This window comes from Myxocyprinus asiaticus, chromosome 31, assembly GCF_019703515.2.
Source record: "Myxocyprinus asiaticus isolate MX2 ecotype Aquarium Trade chromosome 31, UBuf_Myxa_2, whole genome shotgun sequence".
In the NCBI taxonomy this organism is placed as follows: domain Eukaryota; kingdom Metazoa; phylum Chordata; class Actinopteri; order Cypriniformes; family Catostomidae; genus Myxocyprinus; species Myxocyprinus asiaticus.
In genome coordinates this window covers 20075102-20096514 of record NC_059374.1, presented here as the reverse complement: position 1 = coordinate 20096514, position 21413 = coordinate 20075102, and the positions used below count along the sequence as shown (strand labels likewise).

Genomic DNA, 21413 nt, shown 5'->3' with positions numbered 1-21413 from the left:
TTTGAGTGAAAAGTTGAACTGAAAAAGTTGACATGCATTCCAGAATTTAATTAGTGTTAGTTACTAAATACACTAAAGACCTTAGTGTTTGGTATTTTTGCTTTAATCTTGTGCGACCCCATGGACACATGCATGAATGTTGTATTTTGGCTTTGCTATAAATTAAAACGCATAATTTAATTTAATTTAATTTAAACCAGCTGATCTCAGTTCAGAAGATTCTGGGCTGTTAGTAAAGGGTTAAACTTTCGACATACAGAGTAATGTGCCAAAACAACATGGCGCCAATTACAGCAGTTTGTCTTTGGGCGAAACGTCAACAAAACTACATCTGGTAAAAACTGTAATTACGTTTTTACATTGAAACCTGTTTGAGTCAAAAGATTAGAGTCCCTATATTCATACGATATGCCATTCTTAAAATCGGAGCGATTTATCGCAAAACGCCACACTGCTAAATACAGTGTACACTAATGTGTACTTTAGCACATTTTTTCCTTAGAAATCCTCTATTTGCTGCGCATTATCACATTGAGAATCAATTGGTTCATCCAAAAGCTGAAAAATGCTGCTTTATATAGCGTTAGGATGAAAATAAGGTGCATTTCAGACTGTTCTGAGACCAGTGCAGACAGACAGCACACTGGAGGTTAAGTCATTCACTAAATAGGGAGCAAGGGGGCAAGGGATCATCCTATAGCTCTCTATGCAGCTAATTGCATCCAGTCCAAACTTCCTATCAAAGGTTTCAGGGTGTAGATGATGTTTGGACCACTCAACATGTTTGGCAGACATGGGACAATGGTAATCAGTACATATATTCAGAATTTATTATGTATAATTTAATTTAACATGGTTGGCAGTGATTGGATGATGCCGGCCATTACTTTGTATCAGAATTAATTATGCTAATTTCTGATGTAATCTCTGTAATGTCTCAAAAACCTGAATAACCAACACTGCTGGAAACATAATATATAATTTGATGAAAAAAAAAAATAATCTGACTTTCTATTGCTTGGTATTATTTTAAATTTCACAACTTATTCCTGCTGTCAACATATGTTTCCATCAATTTTTAGAAAAAAATATTTGCTCTAGAATTTATTTATTTATTTTTTTGCATGTTTATTAGGTGCTACTAGTTACAAATCGAAAAAGGAAAATGGAAAATGCACACAGCAGTCACACTCGGGTCTCAGGACGTTAATAACAGCATACATTCATGCTGGCATGTTTGTACAAAACTTATTGATCCAAGTTATTCCAGCATGATTTAACAATAAGCTGTTTACATGCATAATCTTACACCGATTATTCTTAAGAAGCCGATGATGTGTGTAATCACCTAAACGCCTTAAACGGCTTTCCTTTCCTGTGTAAGGTCTTAAACAGTTTAAGCATAAACCGATTGGCACACATAGATTTTTGGCCCATTACCCTATTTTGCAGTGCATGCATCCACCTTTACGCATGCATCTACCTTTACCAGCTTTCTTACCACCTTATCCAATGTGCACAAGTGTTGTGTGCATGTCTGTTTACATTTAAGCATCAAAAGCAGAGAATAATCCAACGATTTCAAATCTCATGTAAACGCAGTTTTCTTTCATTGTCCGGTGTTTTGGATAAGATGGTTTTTGGTATTTATTAGCGTATTGGTGTTGTTACGGCCCTGGGTGGTAGCGCTGTTTTGTCCACCAGAGGGCATTGTCTCTTTTCCAGGGTGGAGTCTTGGACCAGGTGCAATGAGTTTCCTAACGAGTCCTGGATTGAGAGGCTTATAAAAAGGCCCTTCTCCCCAGGGTTTTGGCCTCCACTCACCAGCACCTGGATATGCTTTTTGGGTTCTTGTTGGATTTATTATTTTATTATATTATTTTATATTTATGATTAATAGACATTTATATTTTTGTTTAAATCCTATCCACGTGTGGCCTCCCCTTCATGTTACTATGCCTTGAGCTGGGTGGTTTGTAAGTGTGCGTGTAAATGCACTCAATGTTCCAAAGAGCATCATGCATGCTTCACTCACCTTGTGCACAAATGAGTTACAGTAACATGGTCAGTGTCACACATTTGCTTACATTAGACCTTAAAATAGAAATCAGAATCTTAAATATCAGAATCTTCTTCATTTTACATTATAACTATTACACTTTCTCTTTATTTTTAGGTTTAATTTAATCCAGATTTTCAATGTGATCTTTGGACTCCACTGCACGTCAGTCAAACATGTTTTCATGTATGAATCTCATCTCTCAGCCCCCAATGGCCCTCCATAATTATGGGCCCCAATCAGTGTTGGCCCTTAAACTGGGATAGAATAGAACAAAATGAGCTCAGGCTACTTGTCTGAGTACATTTACATAAAAATCCCATTACAGACGTGCTGTCAGTGATAAGGTCGAGAGTTTCATTTTTATGTGTCTCATGCACTAATGTTTTTTTCCACTCTGAGCTCTGTGGTAAATGCTGATTGATTGAGTGAGAAGTCAATCGCTGTTCACGAGCCTACCACTAGGCTTTCACAAAGATTTTAAATTAGAGACAGCTATACTTGAAAGATAAATTATTGATTGGCCATAGATACTGAAAAGCACTGGTTTTTGTTGTAGAAAAAAGAGAAACTAAGGCAGTATGTAATTTTACCACATCTGTTATAGAGTTTATGGACTTGTTCATTAATTTTTCTACAATGTAGTTAGTTGCTAAATGAATGCAATCCATGCTTCGCTCTAAATACTAATTAAACTCCTTTTTTTCTCTTTGTCAGGTTCAGACATGGCCGTTTTCTGTCTCCTGTGTGGAAAGCGTTTTCAGACGCAGAAGGCTTTGCAGCAGCACATGGAGATTCACGCCGGCATGCGCAGCTACATCTGCAGCGAGTGTGAACGCACCTTTCCGAGCCACACGGCACTCAAGCGGCATCTCCGTTCACACACAGGTGAGCTTCACCTGAAACCTCGTTCACTTCTTCAATATTTGTGTAATCTAAAGAAGGGATGTGCATGAGTAATCGATTAATCGGGTACTTGTTCAGCTTTAAATATTCGACTGGTAAAAACACTACTCGAATATTGCAATTCAATTTTTCTTTGTGCCTTTGCCTGTCATGGGCATCAATGAAACTGCTTCTCTTACCTAAATCTTGCTGTTACAACTGGTTAGTGCTGTGGATGCACAACGTTACTAAAGCAATAGTTCACCCAAAAAGAAACGTATGTTCCGATGTGGGAGTGAAAATATTGTTATTGTTGTTGTTGTTTTTTATCTAGATTTTGTTGATGCATAGTGCTAATTAAAACAGTTTCAAAGGTTGAAGGATGAACTTAAATTCAAAATTTCAAGTAATCGATTACTTGTTTAATCGACTACAAAATTACTCGAAATGCCCATCCCTTATCTAAACCACATAATCAAATTTACACCTTCATTTAACACAGAAAAGTGCAAGTGGGTGTCAAGCTAATATATTAAAAAGTTCAGAACAAAATATTGAGAAAAGAATGTTCATGTAATCTTGCTTAAGGTTATATAAACATTTGTCGCAAACAAGACTTTTGAGTGTCAGGTTAAAGTGCATATTAGCACTTTTCACTGCAACTATAATGATAGACCCCTAATAAAGTGGTAACTTGCACAAATAATGCAGTGCAATCTTTTCCCATATGCTGTTGGCAAGCAGGCAAGGGTATATTTTTTTACTACTTTAAGTGCAAAGAATGTCTTGAATATGTGGTTGAAACACACTTGGTTTTTCACCATTCCACTGGTATAATATGAGAACTTTGGTGTGTGTAAAAAAATTAAAAAATGTGGAGGAATTGAAAGAAGGAATGGAGTAATCTTGATAATCTTTACTTTTACCCATATCACTGCAACAAGTCGAACTATATAAACATGCTCCTCCCAAATCTTTCACATTTTATTCAAGGTCGATAAGGTCAATGGCTGGATTCTCTCTGAAATCTGACTAAAATGTAGCTTTTGGAGCTTGTTAGAACTGGCCACATCAGTACACTTTGTGAGTTTAATACAGTTATCTGTGTACTGTCCTCCACAACAAAGATAAAAACAGAGAAAAACGAATCCAAACAGTATAGGAAAACACTGAACACCAGTCAGAGAGTGCACACATGGACTTAATCCATTTGCTTGCCAGAGTGCTCCATTCTCTCCCTTTCTCCCCTACTCTCTGACCTGAAATACCAGAAAGATTGTCTGAGACAGTTGAAGTCTAGACTCAACTTGTACATTTTTGATAAGAGGAGCCAGAAATGAAGGAAGGTTGTTGTTTTTTCAAAAGAGCAAAGGCATTAAGTATGCGCTCCATCTCGCCACAGGCCGCCGGGTACTTGAATAGCTCCAACAGAACATCTGAAAGCACATTCTGATGTTCCAAACTGTCTGAGTAAATGTCAACTAGATATCTCAACAAGCCAAATCTGTTTTTTCTTTTCTTGAATTGCAGTATATAGAAAATGTTTTTTGTTTACAACACACAAAATAGAGGAAACAGATAAAGTTAAAGCAATGTGTTTGTTTTATACTGTATATCAAGGATTCAAGCAGATAATACTTGCTATTTTCTAGAGGAAAATTTTAGTTCTCAGAGGTTTCTCTTTCAAAAATCTAGAGACATATTGGGGGTCTTTCTTACATATAAAAAAGTAATTACCCTTAATTTAATTTGAGAAAGTTTTTACATGCAGTTTAATTTCTTTCATTCAAATTAAGTCAGTTTCAATCAGCCAACATAATTTAGTTGGATTAGGTCTTTATTAGGTACGTCAAACTAAATGTACTAATAATGTAATTAAAATAATGTAATTATTTTTAATTTTCTTATGTTGGTCCAACTTAATTTATTTTATTAATCATTAATGCCAGGACAGCAAGTGTAAGGACAGTGAAATTGTTGCATTGTCAATTTGATAACTGCTTATAGAGCTAAACAGCACTCAAATCAAACATCACTTTAAAGTGAAAGTCCATCCTCAACCTAAGCACAAGCGTCAATCTTTACCACAATGGTTACCCCCAAAACTCCAGCATAACAGACACTCTTTTTAAATACCAATAAAACAGAACATTAAAAATGAACAAATCTCCTCCTATTCTCATTTCGCTCAAAAATTTTATTTCAACATTTGTTCACTCAATCCAGTCCCATTTAAAGCATACTGGGAAATGGAAGTCCTCTACCCAGTTTCATCAATGCTACAGAACTTTGATGAAAATGTAGTCCAAACTCTAATGGATTATGTAAACTTCAGTTTTACAAATTTAATTGGATCAAGTTGTGACCAAATGTTCTAGAATTGTGTTGCTTTAGTTCATCTTAATTAAGTAAACTGAACAACCTGCAAAAATCATATCAGCTTTTTATCAGATGTTTCTACTAAAGTTCTGTTGAAGAAATAAAAATAGAAACAAATGAGAAAATGATTACATACAATAAGAGCTATAAAATGTATGTGGATGATGACATAGCTCAGATAATTTGATCTTGAAAGAATATGATGAGAAATGTTCAAGATGATTGCATACTTCAGTAGCTTGGCACATCTGAGAACAGTTTGAGACATTGTTGAGAACTTCTAAACCACTTGAGGAGACACTTGAGAATGCTATCTACTGTAGAAGAAACAAATGAGATATTAAAGAGATCTTGTTCGAGATTTTTTGTCTCTTAAGGTTTGGTGGAGTGGCTTGAATCCACTTTTTTACCCGCTAGGTTACATCCAACCCATTTCAAACAGATGATATGTATTGTGTGTTGTCACCTTTTGTCATTTGGTGTAACTGGTTGGAATGCAACAATAAAATATTTAATAAATAAAAAATAAACTTAGACACCAACATGAACAACCTCCAACATGATATAGGTACCTGACTAACGTCTTTAATTAACGTCACTACACTTACAGTACAAAAGAGTATATTTACTGCACTGTATTTACAATTGGATAAGCAAATCCAACAATGGGCTGCATGAGTCTCCAGTCACCCCTTTCGTCATTCTGCACATGTTGCCTGTTCTCATTAATATGCCATTCCTGTTCGCTCTCCATTTCGCTGCCAGGCCATTTGCAGACAGTGGCGGCTGTCTATGTTCACAGCTGTGTTTGATAGTACAGAGAGAGCACAGAGAGAGCATTGCTTATGGCACAGACAGCTCTCGTTAGGTCCTTTGGCCTTGGCTTGCAAGCTATTTTGTCAGGCAGGGTAAAGCTATTTTAATATTTAATAATGTGTATGTAAAATTAGACCCTTTTCATTTATTATGGAGGGTTAGCATCAACGTAACATTAAGCGTGGAGTCATTAATATGCACTTTAATGTGAGCGTCCCTCTTGATTTGCGGCAGAATTTCTTTTTCTTTTTTTAATTAATGTTTTTGCCTTGTTTTCCAGTAAAAATATCTAAGCATCCTTAAAACAAGATACATTTACTTGAAAAGCTAAATTGTATTAAACAATAAGGCTTGTTTTCATATAATATATCTTGAATTAAGTTACATTTTTGGTTTTAAACATAAACCTCACTTAATATTTTTATGTAAGGTGGTTTGTGTGGTATTAAAGAATATTTCAATTACATTTCAAATTGTGTTAAAATTATGCTTAAAACTACTTAAGAAAATTATTTTGCAGTGTTGATGAAATCATTACCAAAAAACAGACTTTCAAAAATGCAAATTCACAATTACTCTGGAACCTAATACCTGTGGATGTTTCTTCCATTGTATGCGGCTTGCAGTTGATGTGAGTGACGTGTTCAGAATGTGCACAGAGTAGACGGCTTTAGCGCATTAACATGCCTGTGGTGTCACGAGTCTGGCCTGCCTGCTGCCCACCTCTGGGCAATTAACTTTTATGACAGACAGGCTGGAGGGCTTTTCTGAAGGTGCATCGGATAACTTGATACAAATGCATAAAGACTGCCACTCTATCTGTCATCTCATTTCTGCTCACTAGGGATCTCATCTCCCCCTCCCCGCTTTTTTCTCGCATCCCAGATAGAAACCCATTCATCTCGTCCAGAAGTGTATTTGAATGTGAATGGCGGGCTGCAATTGGCTTAGAGAACGTGCTCGGGGAATTTCTGCATTGTCTCTTAAGAGGAGGGGTTAAGTCGGAGCATGACAGAACATAAATAGAGATGCAATTTATTCTCGCACACGGCTAACACTTGAACAGGGAGATAATGAAGAGCATAGGTCAACGCCCATTGATTTTAAAGCCGCACGCCCGCGCTGAAACACATTAAATATATCGCGCGTTATACTGTCTGTGGAAATTAAATGAGAGGTTGTTAGTCTGAGCAAGAAAGCAATTAGCAACTGGCCGCTGTTGGAAATCACCACATATCAGACTCTCGTTGATCATTGACTTTGCCAATAAAGAGAAACGTGGCGGATAATTTCCTTTCAGCACCTTGTGATGTTTACTCAATATTAATAACTTTTAATCCATGCACAACTCTTGTGTGCTACATCAATATGTGTGAGAAAAAAAAACAGTCCTTTGTTATCACTAAGGAAATGTTAGTCTTGTTGTCGACAGCTGTACTATGGATTTCCTTCTCTGCAAGAAAATCCAGGTTATACCAAACTAAGGTGGTCTAGCTGGTCTACCAGTTCAAGCAGTGTTTTGGAACATGGTTAACCAGCTCAAACACAGTCCCCACCAGCTTAGCCAAGTTGGCCTACCAGACCTAACCAACTAGTGGTCCCACTGATCAACCCCCTAAACCATCTTGGAACATCAAATCAAATCAAATCACTTCAAATCAGTTTTATTGTCACACAACCATATACACAAGTGCAATAGTGTGTGCAATTCTTGGGTGCAGTTCCGAGCAACATAGTAGTCGTGACAGTGATGAGACATAAACATCAGATTTACACAATCTGTGGACGTTTTACAGTTTTACAGATGTATTACAGTGACTGTTGTGCATGTAAATCCCAGGAGATCAGCCCATCTGGCACCAACAATCATGTCATAGTTGAAATCGCTGAGATCACATTTTTTCCCCATTTTTATGGTTGATGTGAACATTAACTGAAGCTCCTGACCCGTATCTGCTTGATTTTATGCATTGCACTGCTGCCACACGATTGGCTGATTAGATAATCACAAGAATAAGTAGGTTTCCTATCTGTCACTCACTCGACGTTGTGTCGATGTAGTGACACTAGGGGTCACTCTTGGGAGCCCGAGACACCTCTGGTCTTTGATTAAAGGCCAATGAAAATTGGCAAGTGGTATTTGCATGCCATTCCCCCGGACATACGGGTATAAAAGGTGCTGGTATGCAACCACTCATTCAGATTTTCTCTTCGGAGCCGAACAGTCATGCTCATTGAGCTGAATTCCTACTGTTCATTCACCTCTGCTGGATCTGACGGCACATTTCAGTGGCTTCTCCCTCCTCTGCACTGGTGCACTGCAGAGAACACCCCTGGGCGCTTCGGCAGAAAAAAGAGAGTATATTTTCTGAAAGAGTTTATTTCTCTAAAAGAGTATATTTCTCTAAAAGAGCGGCACATCTTTTTAAAGATGCCTTTCCGATTGTGTGTTATTCCTGGTTGCGGTCGTTACCTCTCAACTTCAGATGGTCATGATCGCTGTCTTTCGTGTCTGGGCGCAACCCACACGGAGGCAGCGTTCGTGGATGGTTCATGTTCTCACTGCGAGAACATGACCATGGCAATGTTGTGGTCGCGGCTTGCTTGCTTTCCCTGCCTCAGTCCTTCTACCTACGGGTTTGAGGCCAGCACGGCTAGCACTAGGGGCGATTTGGGGACCCCAATGGGATCGCCTCTGCAGGGTATCCCCCTGCAGACCTTCTTTCTCAGGGACGGGGCACCATCTGGCACCCACGACCAGACCTCTGGAATCTCCATTTCTGGCCCCTGGACGGGACGTGGAAGACCTAAGCGGTCTACCACCCACAGTGGTAGACATGATCACTCAGGCTAGGGCCCCCACTACGAGGCGCCTGTATGCCTTTAAGTGGCGTCTGTTCGCTAAGTGGTGTTCTTCCCGACGGGAAGACCCCAGAGATGTGCAGTTGGATCAGTGCTTTCCTTCCTGCAGGAGAGGTTGGAAGGGTGGCTGTCCCCTTCCACCTTGAAGGTGTACATTGCTGCCATAGCAGCACATCATGACACAGTCGACGGTAAGTCCTTAGGGAAGCAAGACCTAAATCAGGAGGCTGAATCCCTCCAGACCGTGCCTCGTTCCCTCATGGGACCTCTCTGTAGTTCTTCAGGGTCTACAGAGAGCCCCCTTTGAGCCTTTGCAGTCAGCTGGGCTTAAGGCACTCTCCTTGAAGACTGCCCTCCTGACTGAGCTCACTTCCATCAAGAGGGTAGGAGACCTGCAAGCGTTCTCTGTCAGCAAAAAGTACCTGGAGTTCGGTCCGGGCTATGTGCCCAAGGTTCCCACGACCCCTTTTAGGGACCAGGTGGTGAACCTGCGAGCACTGCCTCAGGAGGAGGCAGACCCAGCCCTATCGTTGCTGTGTCTGGTGCGCGCTTTACGCATCTATTTGGATCGCAAGCAGAGTTTTAGGATCTCTGAGCAGCTCTTTGTCTTCTTTTGTGCACAGCGGAAAGGAAGCACTGTCTCCAAGCAGAGGATTGCCCACTGGCTCATTGACGCCATAGCTATGGCATATCACGCCCAGGACATGTCGCCTCCGGTAGGGCTACGAGCCCATTCTACCAGGGGTGTAGCGGCCTCCTGGGCCCTGGCCAGGGGTGCCTCTCTAACAGACATTTGCAGAGCAGCAGGCTGGGCAACACCCAACACCTTTGCAAGGTTCTACAACCTCCGGGTGGAACCGGTTTCGTCCCAGGTAGTGGCACGCAATACAAGCGGATAAGCCCGGGATAGCTGGTCGGGTGTATTGCTTGCACATAGCGCCTTTCACCTCCTCTGAGCTGAAGATGTATGCCATTAATTCCCAGTAGTGTTCACAAACTATGTTCCCCGGTTGACTTCCTCCGAGTCCTGTGGCAGTCAAGTTTTCGGAGAGACTCGCTGCCGGCCCAGTACACGTGCTAACTAAGAGCCCCGTTCTGGGGTAGGTGCTCTGCATGTGGCGGTTCCCTGTAAGTTAATCCCATGCGATATATGTCTTCTGCTAATTCGTTTCCCTGTTGGAAAACTGCATCTTCCTTGGGCAGAGCCTCTCTGCCCCAGTCTCCATGTTTGTAGTAACTCCTCCCCCGTTGGGTAGGATCTACCTTGAGACTCTCCACATGGTTGTCAAGACCATGTGACGTATTTTTTCCACTTAAATATCCCCCCCTCTCTTTGGGCGAGGTGTGGTCTCCGCGGTGTCTTCCCCTTGGGAGGGACACCCCCCGACTAGACCTGGCGGCCCAGTCGGATAATCCCCCTTCTTTTTTAGGGAGTGGAACAAAAGAAGGGGAAAAAAGGCCACGACTGGGTTAGCCTGTCTCTATCTTTTGGGTAGTCGACTTGTCCCCAAAGGGCCGTTTGACACTCATAACTATGTTGGGGTAGGTTACGTGTCGGCCTGGTGTGCTGGCTACGAGGCACACAGTGGTCTGCCCGTCACACACCGCCAGTTCACGTAACACAGTTCAGCCAGTTGTGGCGTTTCGTATAGGGACCCCTAGTGTCACTACATCAACACAACTTCGAGTGAGTGACAGATAGGGAACGTCCTAGTTACTTGCGTAACCTCCGTTCCCTGATGGAGGGAACGAGACATTGTGTCCCTCCTGCCACAACGCTGAACTACCCGCTGAAATGGCCGGACCTTGTCTCGGCTCCTCAGCATAAAACCTGAATGAGTGGTTGCATACCAGCTCCTTTTATGCATGCAAATACCACTCGCCAATTTTCATTGGCCTTTTATCAAAGACCAGAGATGTCTCGGGCTCCCAAGAGTGACCCCTAGTGTCACTACATCGACACAATGTCTCGTTCCCTCCATCAGGGAATGGAGGTTACGCAAGTAACCAGGACGTTTACAGGTGTTCCTAATAAAGTGCTCAGTGAGTGTATTTTTCATTTCCCTACATGGTTTAAAACTACTTTTGAAATAATTTGTTGTATTTTTACCAGACTGATCACACTGTGTGAACAATGACACTCTGATTTGGACCGCAGCGAATGTACCCAGTATGAAAACCAATTAAATGCAAAAAACAAAAAACAAAAAAAAACAAAAGAAAACATAGTTTTCTGATAATTCATTGATTAAAATTAAATACATCAAAATTATAGATGTGTTCTCTGTTGGATTCAAAATATTTTCAGCTGTAAATGCACAACTCTACTATTGAAATAACACATTTATCATAAAAATACACAATGAAAAACTTTTTCATTTGTTTTTGTAAAATGTCTCTAAATTTCTAGATGTTCCTGCTCTTTCTCTGGACAAAGGGTGAGGAAGTTTACTGTTAAAAAAAAAAAAAAAAGTCTTGCTATATTGTATAGACCTAAGACAGCACTGTAAAGCTCAGATGGTAATTGTGGACATTGATTGTGTAATGCAGACCAATGCCATTCCTCCCTCTTCTACTTTTATGCTGATATTGATGTTAGCTCACATTAGGCCAAACTCTTTGTGTATCTCAAAGAGACCTTGATTCATAACATGATCAATTATAGGGACTCAGATCATTTGAGCCTCTTCTGTGCCTTCTTAACTCTTCTTTCAACCCTGCTGTCCACTTTCTATCACTCCATTTGGTCTTTCCTCAACTCATTCAATTCCCCTTTTATAGATAGCAAAGTCACGATAGTTGTGTGAAAATTTAGAAAATTTAGCATTTTCTAACACAGCAGATATCAATAAAAAGGATTTGACAACCTGACATGTGCATTTGAGAGTATGACTTTAAGTTAGTTGTCTGTGTTAACTGTTTTGAAAGCATGAATCTTGGATCAGAGAAATATGTGTGTATTGTTTCTGATGAAAGTGATGAAAATCAAGAAAAAATTACAATCAGGACATTTATACAAAGTTTTCAGATGGCTGTCTTTATTGTAGCCCTAATTGTGTAGTGGGTAACAACAGTGTGAATGTGTTTCTCTTCGTATATATGACCTGGATTCTAATCTGTCTTTTGTCCCACTTTTTCCCATCCTGTTTCCTTGTTCAACTCTTAATTAATACTACTTATAATAATAAATAAAAATGAATATAAATGTTGATTTCCTCAGTGATTTGGTCACTGTGAAGGTCAGGAGTAAAATTAACCATGGTTTTACTATAGTAATATTGTAGTAACCATAGTTTTAATGCAATTAACCATGGTGTTACTACAGTAATATGCTGTTCATGTAGTAACCATGTTTAATTTTGTAGTTACTATGATTTTAACTACAAAATACCATGGTGATACTATGGTTACTGTAGTAAAACCATGGTTAATTTTTGTAAGGGAAGGTTAGGTTTAGGGGTAGGGGTTGGTGTAGGGTGTCTGTGGGACTCTTAATAAACACAGTAATCATGCTGCAGTGATGCCACTATACTCTATGCTAGTATTTACTGTAATTAGGGGTGCAAATAGTATCAGTCACTATTTGCATCTATTGCTTTTTCCACTTAGTGCAAATAGCCTCTGCCTAATTGTTTTGAGAGCAGTGACCTGAGTTTGGAGAAATATGTCAAATCGATAAAACCAAGCACTGGTACTAGGGTTTATTTCTTTATTTTTCAGTCAATACATTACATAATTTAAACATTCAGTGGGGTCCAAAAGTTGTCTGAGACTACTGGTGTAAATGCTTCTATTTTGCATTTCTCTAATTAACTAAAAATGTTGTCATTATAAATAATCAAATTAATTAACAATCAGAACTTTTGTAAAAATTAGTTGACATGTCAATGTCACAGATTTGCTTTTGTTTTATTAGTGACCAGTAATAGTACAAACTCATTATTTGTTATAAAATACATTCTGTTTATTTTCCAGGTTTATATTAGATCTTGAATTGCAGATTTTCAGTGTGAACTCCCACTGCTCTAACCCACTGTAATTCCATTACAAATGAAAGATATTATCATTGTACTCTAAGTATGAAATCTGACCTACAGGTGACCACCCGTTTGAATGTGAGTTCTGTGGGAGCTGCTTCCGTGATGAGAGCACGCTGAAGGGACACAAGCGCATCCATACCGGAGAGAAGCCTTATGAATGTAACGGCTGCGGAAAGAAGTTCAGCCTAAAGCATCAGCTGGAGACCCACTACCGCATCCACACAGGTCAGCCACATTCAGCATTTTAGTTCTTACCTGATCTTTTCAGCCCTGCAGACCAACTCATGACTGCTGCATGCCAACACTGTTTTCCAGAACTGTGGTGTAAAGGTAGCAAACTCACTCCTGACATATATATACAAACTGTTGGCTCATAGGGACCAGGGTTTGAATCCAGCTCACAACATGTCCTGATCCCTTTCCTGTGTGAACATGCTGTGTGGCTTGTAAAATGCATTGTGAACACAAAGGTCTCTGGCTTTACTTTATTTTTACTTTCACGTAATACACCAGGATCCACACAGACTTAACGTGTCGACAAGTGGCAGAACTATTCAACAAGTCAAGTAGCTGATGCAACCCATAACAAATATGATGCTAAAAAAACAACAACTTCGTAAAATTATAAATGAATTGTGTTATGTTATAATAATGCCTCAGTTTTAGACTAAGGAATTCAGATCTTGACATTTTCAGGCCCTCACTAGATTCAGTTCCTTGTATCTATTTTGTTCCGTCAAGGTCTGGCCTTGGTGGCATATTAAATCTATCGGCTGAGCTGGAATTTCAGGCTGATTGCTGTTGCTCTCTAGCCCTCAATAAGGCAGCTGTTAAAGCAAACCTATCAAGAGGTCTGTCAAATAATTGCTGTCTTTGTGTCAATCAGGGCTGCGGCCACAACACTGGACAGGTGAAGATAACAAGAGCAGAAACTCGGAGCTGAAAGGCCAACGCTTCTTCACACTACCAGCAAGAGAATCACTGACATTTACACTTGATGTCAATTCTAGATCAATACTCAGTTTGCTCTGCTCAGTGGCAGCCAGCAGGCCCATGGCATTACACATCTGTTGTTCCAATCCTTGGCAGCAGGGGTCATCTTAACCCCACCTTTAATATTACCAGCCACAGCCAGTAGGCAGAGCCACAGGAAATACAGAACTGTGCAAAAGTCTAAGGCACATAAGATATTTCACAAAAAACATTTGTTTTAAGATGGTTATTTAATATCTTCAGCTTTGAGTCTAAATGAAATATACATTTTAGACTCCCAAACATTCCTTTTGCAAATAGAAAAGAATAGAATAGAATAGAAGAACAGGCAGCCCTGCAACAGATTGCATGACCCCCACAAAGCCCCCCCCTCCACTGAACATTGTGTCTGGGATTACATAAAGAGACAGAAGCAACTGAGACAGAATAAATAGATAGAAGAACTGCAGCGAATTCTCCAAGAAGCTTGGAACATCCTATCTGCCAACAACCAAGTAAAACTGTGTCCAGGTGTTCCTAGGAGAAATGGTGCTGTTTTGAAGGCAAAAGTGGTCACACGAAATATTGATTTAGCTTTTTTTTTTTTACTGGCGTTATTTGATGTTAATTTATAAATGAAAACTATTCATGGCATTATTTTTGAAGAAATCCTCACTAAAAACTTTTGCACAGTACTGTATATGTTGAAAATATAGAGCATGTTGCTTTTGTTGTCCTTTGTCAATGCTGTTATACATTTTAAAGACCCCATGAAATTAGTTTTGTGCCTTTTAGTCCATGTGTGTTAGTTCTGAGGCCATCTGTATACTTATATACTCTTAAAAGTGGAACAAATGTACTTTTAACAGATACACATTTAGAATTTACAGGGTTTCTCCTCCAGAAAAACAAACCAAAAATATTGATGACTCATCTTGCACTCACTCATTTTGGCCAATCAAATGCTCTCTAAAATGAACGTCTTGAATGTCCCGCCCTTAATACCACCTACTTCTGACTAGCAATAGCAAGAAGCCATGGGATATATTCGGAATAGCATAGTGTACTAAGTAACACTACTCTTACTACTGTATAAGTGTAGTATATATTATGTATCTGTGCACAGTATGTGAATCTTCATTTGCCAAAATAGATCACAGAACAAAGCACACTGCACAGGGTACTGTATCCTTGGGCTGAACAATTAATCAAAATAAAACCGAAATCACGATATGACCCAGTGCGATTTTCAAATCGCAAGGGCTGCGATTTAATTAAATAAATAAATAGTCTATGTACATGGCTGTTTTGTCTGTAGTGTGTAGTGCTTTCTTAAATACATGTAAATGGGATCATTGTATTACACATGTGGTTTCAGAGTGGTTCTGTGCTCCATACACACAAACTCTATCTATCTGGTGCCCTGATTGACAGATGTGCTTTGAGTTCGGTTAGGTGTGCTAATGTGCACTGAGCGCATTATTTAAAGTGCCCTAGATATACTTTAGTTGCACATTTGCGAAATTTCACATACCTATATGTTTGGCTGCTACAATTTACTATACATATTTAAAATAACCTAATGAGAGCGGGTTTATGTTGACAGCAAGGCAGATGAGAGCATTTCACTGCATTAAAAGGCTGTTGTCAACTCCACTTCAAACAACAGAAACGTCCATCCCTTCAGTTTTCAAAATAAAAGCTTCCATCGAAATAAAGGCTTGAGGGTTTACCGGGACTGCATAGACAGAAATCATTAAAGAAATAAATTACTATTAAATAATAATAATAATAATAAATTATTACAGTAATAATGATAATTATTATTATACAATAATATATTTCTATAACACTTTCTTAACATTACTGTTATTGCAATAATATAAAATTCAAGTTGACTGGGTTTAAAAAAAATAATGATGAAAAGTGATACCACAATCACCCCCCCTCAAGGACTCAAGTGTGAACACCCTTTCTGGAACAGTACTTCTGGTTGGCAGTAAAGCATGGGCAAAACATGGTTTAATTTTGGTTAAAAGTTTTTATGTTTATCATATCGCAGTTCAAATCGCAATCTTATTTAAAAAAAAAAAACAATTCTTTTAAATAATCGCAATTAGATTTTTTTTGTCCAAATCATTCAGCCCTACTGTATCCCACAATGGAACGTGCTCGACTTGACCTACCATTTCCATGTGACAAAAGAACCCAGGGCCGTTTCTAGCTATAAGCGGTATAAGCGGCCACTTAGGGCCCGAGCCACCAGGGAGCCGCCCAAAGCAAGGTGGGTTTATTATTATTATTATTATTATTATTATTTATATACTAAATGCTGCAAGTAATACTTAATTAGATAGTTATAGTTCCCCCTCTTGTGGCCCGAGAGGGAAGGGAGAATGTAACTGCAATTAACGGGTGGGCCTCCAAGTAGGATTTTGCTTAGGGCCCCCGTATGCTCAGAAACGGCCCTAAAGGAACTGAAAATAATTAGATGTGATCTCTGTTTGTACTCTATCTGATCTGACTACCAAAAGTTAAGACATTTTTACATAAAATTGCATTAAAAATCCTAGATGATAACTGGATGCCACTAACATGCAACAGGATTCATGAAACAACAATAAAGAATTCTATTTTTTTGAATAATTTAAATAAATAAAAAAATGACTGCTGTTTTACTTACTATTTAAAACAAAAATAGTAGGAAGTGCACAGTATATACTGTGCGGTATTTAGTAAGTAAGCTAGTATTCCATTCCATACATTGTCATGTTTATGGCTGTTATGTAAACTTAAGGAGTGTTTAACTGATTTAGATTACTTTACACAGCTGGTTCTTTCAATTATCGGTGTGTTTTAAACCATTTTCTACTTGTTCTCTGCAGGTGAGAAACCGTTTGAGTGCAAGCTGTGTCACCAGCGCTCACGAGACTACTCGGCCATGATCAAACACCTGCGCACCCACAACGGCGCTTCGCCCTACCAGTGCACCATCTGCCAGGAGTACTGCTCCAGCCTCTCATCCATGCAGAAGCACATAAAGGGCCACAAGCCTGAGGACGTCCCCCCAGACTGGAGAATAGAGAAGACCTACCTGTACCTCTGCTACGTGTAAGACAGGGGGTGCCAGATGCAGACAAAAGAACCAGGAATGTGGTGAGATGTGCCCACGGTGAAACCTGAAGGTTTGCTTTTGGGCTAGGCCAAAGACAGTGAGGGGGCATGGTCAAAGTGATGAAGTGATGTGGAATTTTTGACGCTTTGTTTGTGTTTGCATTGATATGCATTTGTTTAAGCACATCTTTTAGGATGTAACTGCACTCATACATGTTTATGAAATGGAAATGTGATATGTCTATTGGTGTGATAAAGGGACGTGAATTTTCAGAAAGTATTAGTACAGTCCACTGCTTCAAATTTGTGATCCCTTCAAAAAAAAGAAAAAAAAGAAAAAAGAAAACGGACAGGGATCCATTTGTTTGCATTCCACTTTGTTTATCTAAGAAATTTACAGCATTATTAAACTTGTAATGTTTTATTTCCATAAGGATTCCCTTGATAGCGCACTTTTGTTCAGTGAACAAAACCTATAGGCCATAGATAATTAAGGAATATTCTGGGTTCAAAACAAATTAAGCTCAATCTAAAGCATTTGTAGCCTAATGTTGAAAAGCAGAAATGTGAAGCTTATAATTTTATAAAAGCACTTACATTAATTCTACTTTTAAAACTTGTGTAATGTGTATTGGGTATTGTCTGAGCTGTAAAGTTTAAATCGTGTTTGCAGTATTACATGGTTTACAGCTTTGCGACATCATGGCAACGAAGTCACAGAAAAGGTTGGTAAGCGATTTTATCACACTGAAATCATGTAACACCCATATTGTTTATGTCTTGTGGCTATACTTTTGAAACAGTCAGATTGGCCTCATTGACTTCCATTGTAAGTGCCTCACTGGAACCCAGATATTTGCTTTTTTTAAAGAAAAAGATGGACAAGTTGAAATTAATTTTTGTAATAATACACATTATGTCACAAATGCTGTTGATTGAGCGAAACTAGTATTGAACACGGAAAATTACTTTAAAGCATGATATGGAGTGAAATCAGAACGTGGACCAAAGCTCAACTTAAACTTACACGTGATGAAAAATATGTGATAAACACATCAGTGGAAAAATTTTGATTATTTTATATAAAAACGTGTGATGAAATGCACAGATTAGTCATTTTCTTCAAAGCGGAATAAAGTGCTTAACGAAACACGATTTTCTCAGAGGTACATCCAAATTGTGCTGCCAAGCAACTGTAGTGATTGTTCAGGGACATTTATTCAAGCTTAAATAACTACACTGTGCACTTTCAGAGTTTTGGAGGCCCTTTTTTGTTGTTTCAAGCACCGCTTTTAGTGCATTCAGATGAAGCTAGAGAGGTGAATCCATGCGATTTGCTTTAGATTTCAGTCAGTTTTATATCAGCTAATACAGTTTGCAAGTTAATTTCACATTTAAGCCCATATGGGATCAAACTGAAATATAATTGCAGTGACACAGACATTTTTAGTCAAAGAACGAGCTAATCTTGCAACTAATGAACTTAATGTGACATTAGATTTTAATACACAGAAATGAATTGATGAATTAAAAAGATTATTTTTTAGATTAAAACATTTAAATGCAGTGTAGTTATCTCGCCGTTATTGTTTATCTTTGTGTTCTGACAACTCTGTGTTAAAACGTTTTACTTGAATTGCCTAATTTTGTTACCTCACATGCTAGATTTATTTTTGTACTCGTCTCTTTTTCTCTCATTTCCTGCTGAGCTGTGTTTAAGAGTGGAAATTATTCTTGGTTATGACAGAACGGAATTAATCAGTATCGGTATACCACATTCTTCAGTGGTGTAATCTTGTTAGTAAGCTCCATACTAGTCTGAAACCCTTGCACTATTGTGCATATCTGCCCCTCGGCTATCTGTTTCAGGGCTACCTCTACACTGCTCTTGGTTTTGCACTAAAGCAAAAGCACACTTTTGTTTTGCTTGTAACTAGCATTTTCATATACACACTGTCTCATTTTCCATTCTCAGAAATCTCGGTTTGTTTGTCATTATATTTACACTCCTTTCGATTATAAGTTCTTTTCAGCCTGAAAGGGTAGATGCATTCATTCTGAATGATTTTAAGATTGTGTTGAGAAAATGTTTAGTTATTAGATACTTGAGGGATAAACTTGAAACAATGAGAATAGAAATGATCTTTTTATGTGAAAATTATTCAAGCGTTGAATCATCTTAAATGCAGTACTCATGTGCAGTTATGTGGGGGGCATTAGCTTGAAGGAAACAAAAAGGAAAAGGTGATTTTCTGTGAAAATAAATCTCTCTGACAGGAGCCAAAAGCGGCACTCTGATAAGGGAATATGTTGTATTTTTGTACGGGGTAATGTGTGACCCCTGTTCTTTTATTCATTTGAGTGAGGCAAATATTTTTGCGGTAACTTTTGCATTGTGCTTGTTCTTGATTTGAGTGTAAAATTGTTTTCTTGTGCTTATTTTACAATGTTAAAAATATATAGTAGTAGATGTTTGTAAAAACATATCGTAGTCATTGCTGCTGGGTGTCAGTTCATAATTGACGAAGATGATGGTGATGATAATAATTCCAAGTTTTGAGAGTGTAAAATAACTTTGAGTGAACTAATGCCAAGAGCTGTAGGCCCATCACAGTTCATGGAGCACAACAAATCCACAATTAAAGATGTATATGTATATCTTTGTATTGTATTCACCACTCACTGTAAGATTAGAGTCACCTTTAAGATCTGTACTGGTCCTCGTGTTTGCAGTGTGAGTCAATGTGTGAAACTTATTAAGTGTTAAATACATGCACCAGTTCAAAACATGACAGATAGGTGCTCATGTAAATTATTTGACACATCTTCTGTATTCATGTACACACGGATCAGTTTTTGTTCTGTATTTTGTCTTTATACAAAGTTACCTTGATATGAACTGTACTCTAAGGCAATCAGGGATGCCTTCACTTAAAGGAATATTTCACCCAAAAATTTTAATTCTCACATCGCTTACCCTCGTGCAATCCCAGATGTGTATGACTTCCTTTCTTCTGCTGAACACAAACAAAGAATTTAAGAAGAATATTTCAGCTCTGTAGGTCCGTACAATGCAAGTGAATGGTGACCAGACCTTTCAAGTTCCAAAAATCACATAAAGGCAACATAAAAGTAATCCATACATCTCCAGTGGTTAAATCTAGGTTTTCAAAAGCGATATGATAGGTGTGGGTGAGAAACAGAGTCCTTTTTTACTATAAATTTCCACGTTCACATTCAAGTGAAACTGGAGATTTATAGTAAAAAAGGATTGAAATATTGATCTGTTTCTTGCCCAAAGTGATTGCATCACTTCAGAAGACATATGTTTAACCAATGGAGTCACATGGAGTACTTTTATGCTGACTTTATGTGATTTTTGGACCTTTAAATGTCTGGTCACCATTCACTTGCATTGTATGGACCAACGGTACAGAGATATTCTTCCAAAAATCTTAATTTGTCTTCAGAAGAAGAAAGAAAGTCATACACATCTGGGATGGCATGAGGGTGAGTAAATAATGAGAGAATTTTCATTTTTGGGTGAACAATTCCTTTAACTCACAGAACATCGGAAATATTGCATTTAAAATAACAATCCACACTTCTTGGTCATTATAGAAATGCTGTTCTTAGTTTTGTTTATAAAAACTAAAGTTAAATACATTGGAAAACAACATTGTGAAAATGGCAAGTTTGACTTGTCATTAAGATTTTTATTTTTTATTTTTTATTTTTTCCATTATCACAAGCAATAAATCTACAGGTTAGCTTGTAATTGCAAACTTGGCATCCCTGCTGCTGTATCACTGTGTTTAACTTTGCTTTCGGACAGGAAGTAGCCATGTCACTCAGTGCTCCCATATTTGTGCCATTGTTAAACAAATTACTACTCGGACTGAGGATCCACGTGGGACCAAAAGGCCATTTTTGCTACATTGGCCTTGTTCTAGAGACAAAACTGTGTTCGTGGTGTCGAAATGGTTTTACATTCGTTGTGTTTTACTTTATTGTATTGTCTACCTCAGCACCAGTTCTTTGTGTAATTTTGAAAAAGGTGCCCAATTATTGTTACTTTGTTTTGTGCATACATTTTGTATTATAGCCTTGTAGGGTTTTTCTTTTCTTTATTTCAGCATAGAGATGCTGTTTTGAAGCACTGTGTAGTGATTTTGATGCTGCAATTAGAGGTGTAGGTTCCTTTTCCCTTCTCTGTGTGGGTTCAGACACATCTCTGTATATGTCAGTGTTCTAAAATAAACTTCTCAATGAAACTGTATGGAAAA

At 38.5% G+C, this 21413-nt stretch overlaps 1 protein-coding gene across 2 annotated transcripts in view; it reads left to right on the top strand.

Annotated features, from left to right (window-relative positions):
• LOC127422215 (zinc finger and BTB domain-containing protein 16-A-like) overlaps nucleotides 1-21413 on the top strand; it is a 95746-nt gene extending 74333 nt beyond the window's left edge. Inside the window, exons 5-7 of one of the 2 annotated variants that reach the window (XM_051665553.1) lie at nucleotides 2777-2947; nucleotides 13099-13266; nucleotides 16899-21413. In XM_051665553.1, coding sequence (XP_051521513.1) covers nucleotides 2777-2947; nucleotides 13099-13266; nucleotides 16899-17128 — 569 coding nt within the window. In that variant the 3' untranslated portion in view covers nucleotides 17129-21413. Of the gene's footprint in view, nucleotides 1-2776; nucleotides 2948-13098; nucleotides 13267-13927 lie in introns of both variants that reach the window. The other variant, XM_051665554.1, reaches the window with a different exon arrangement.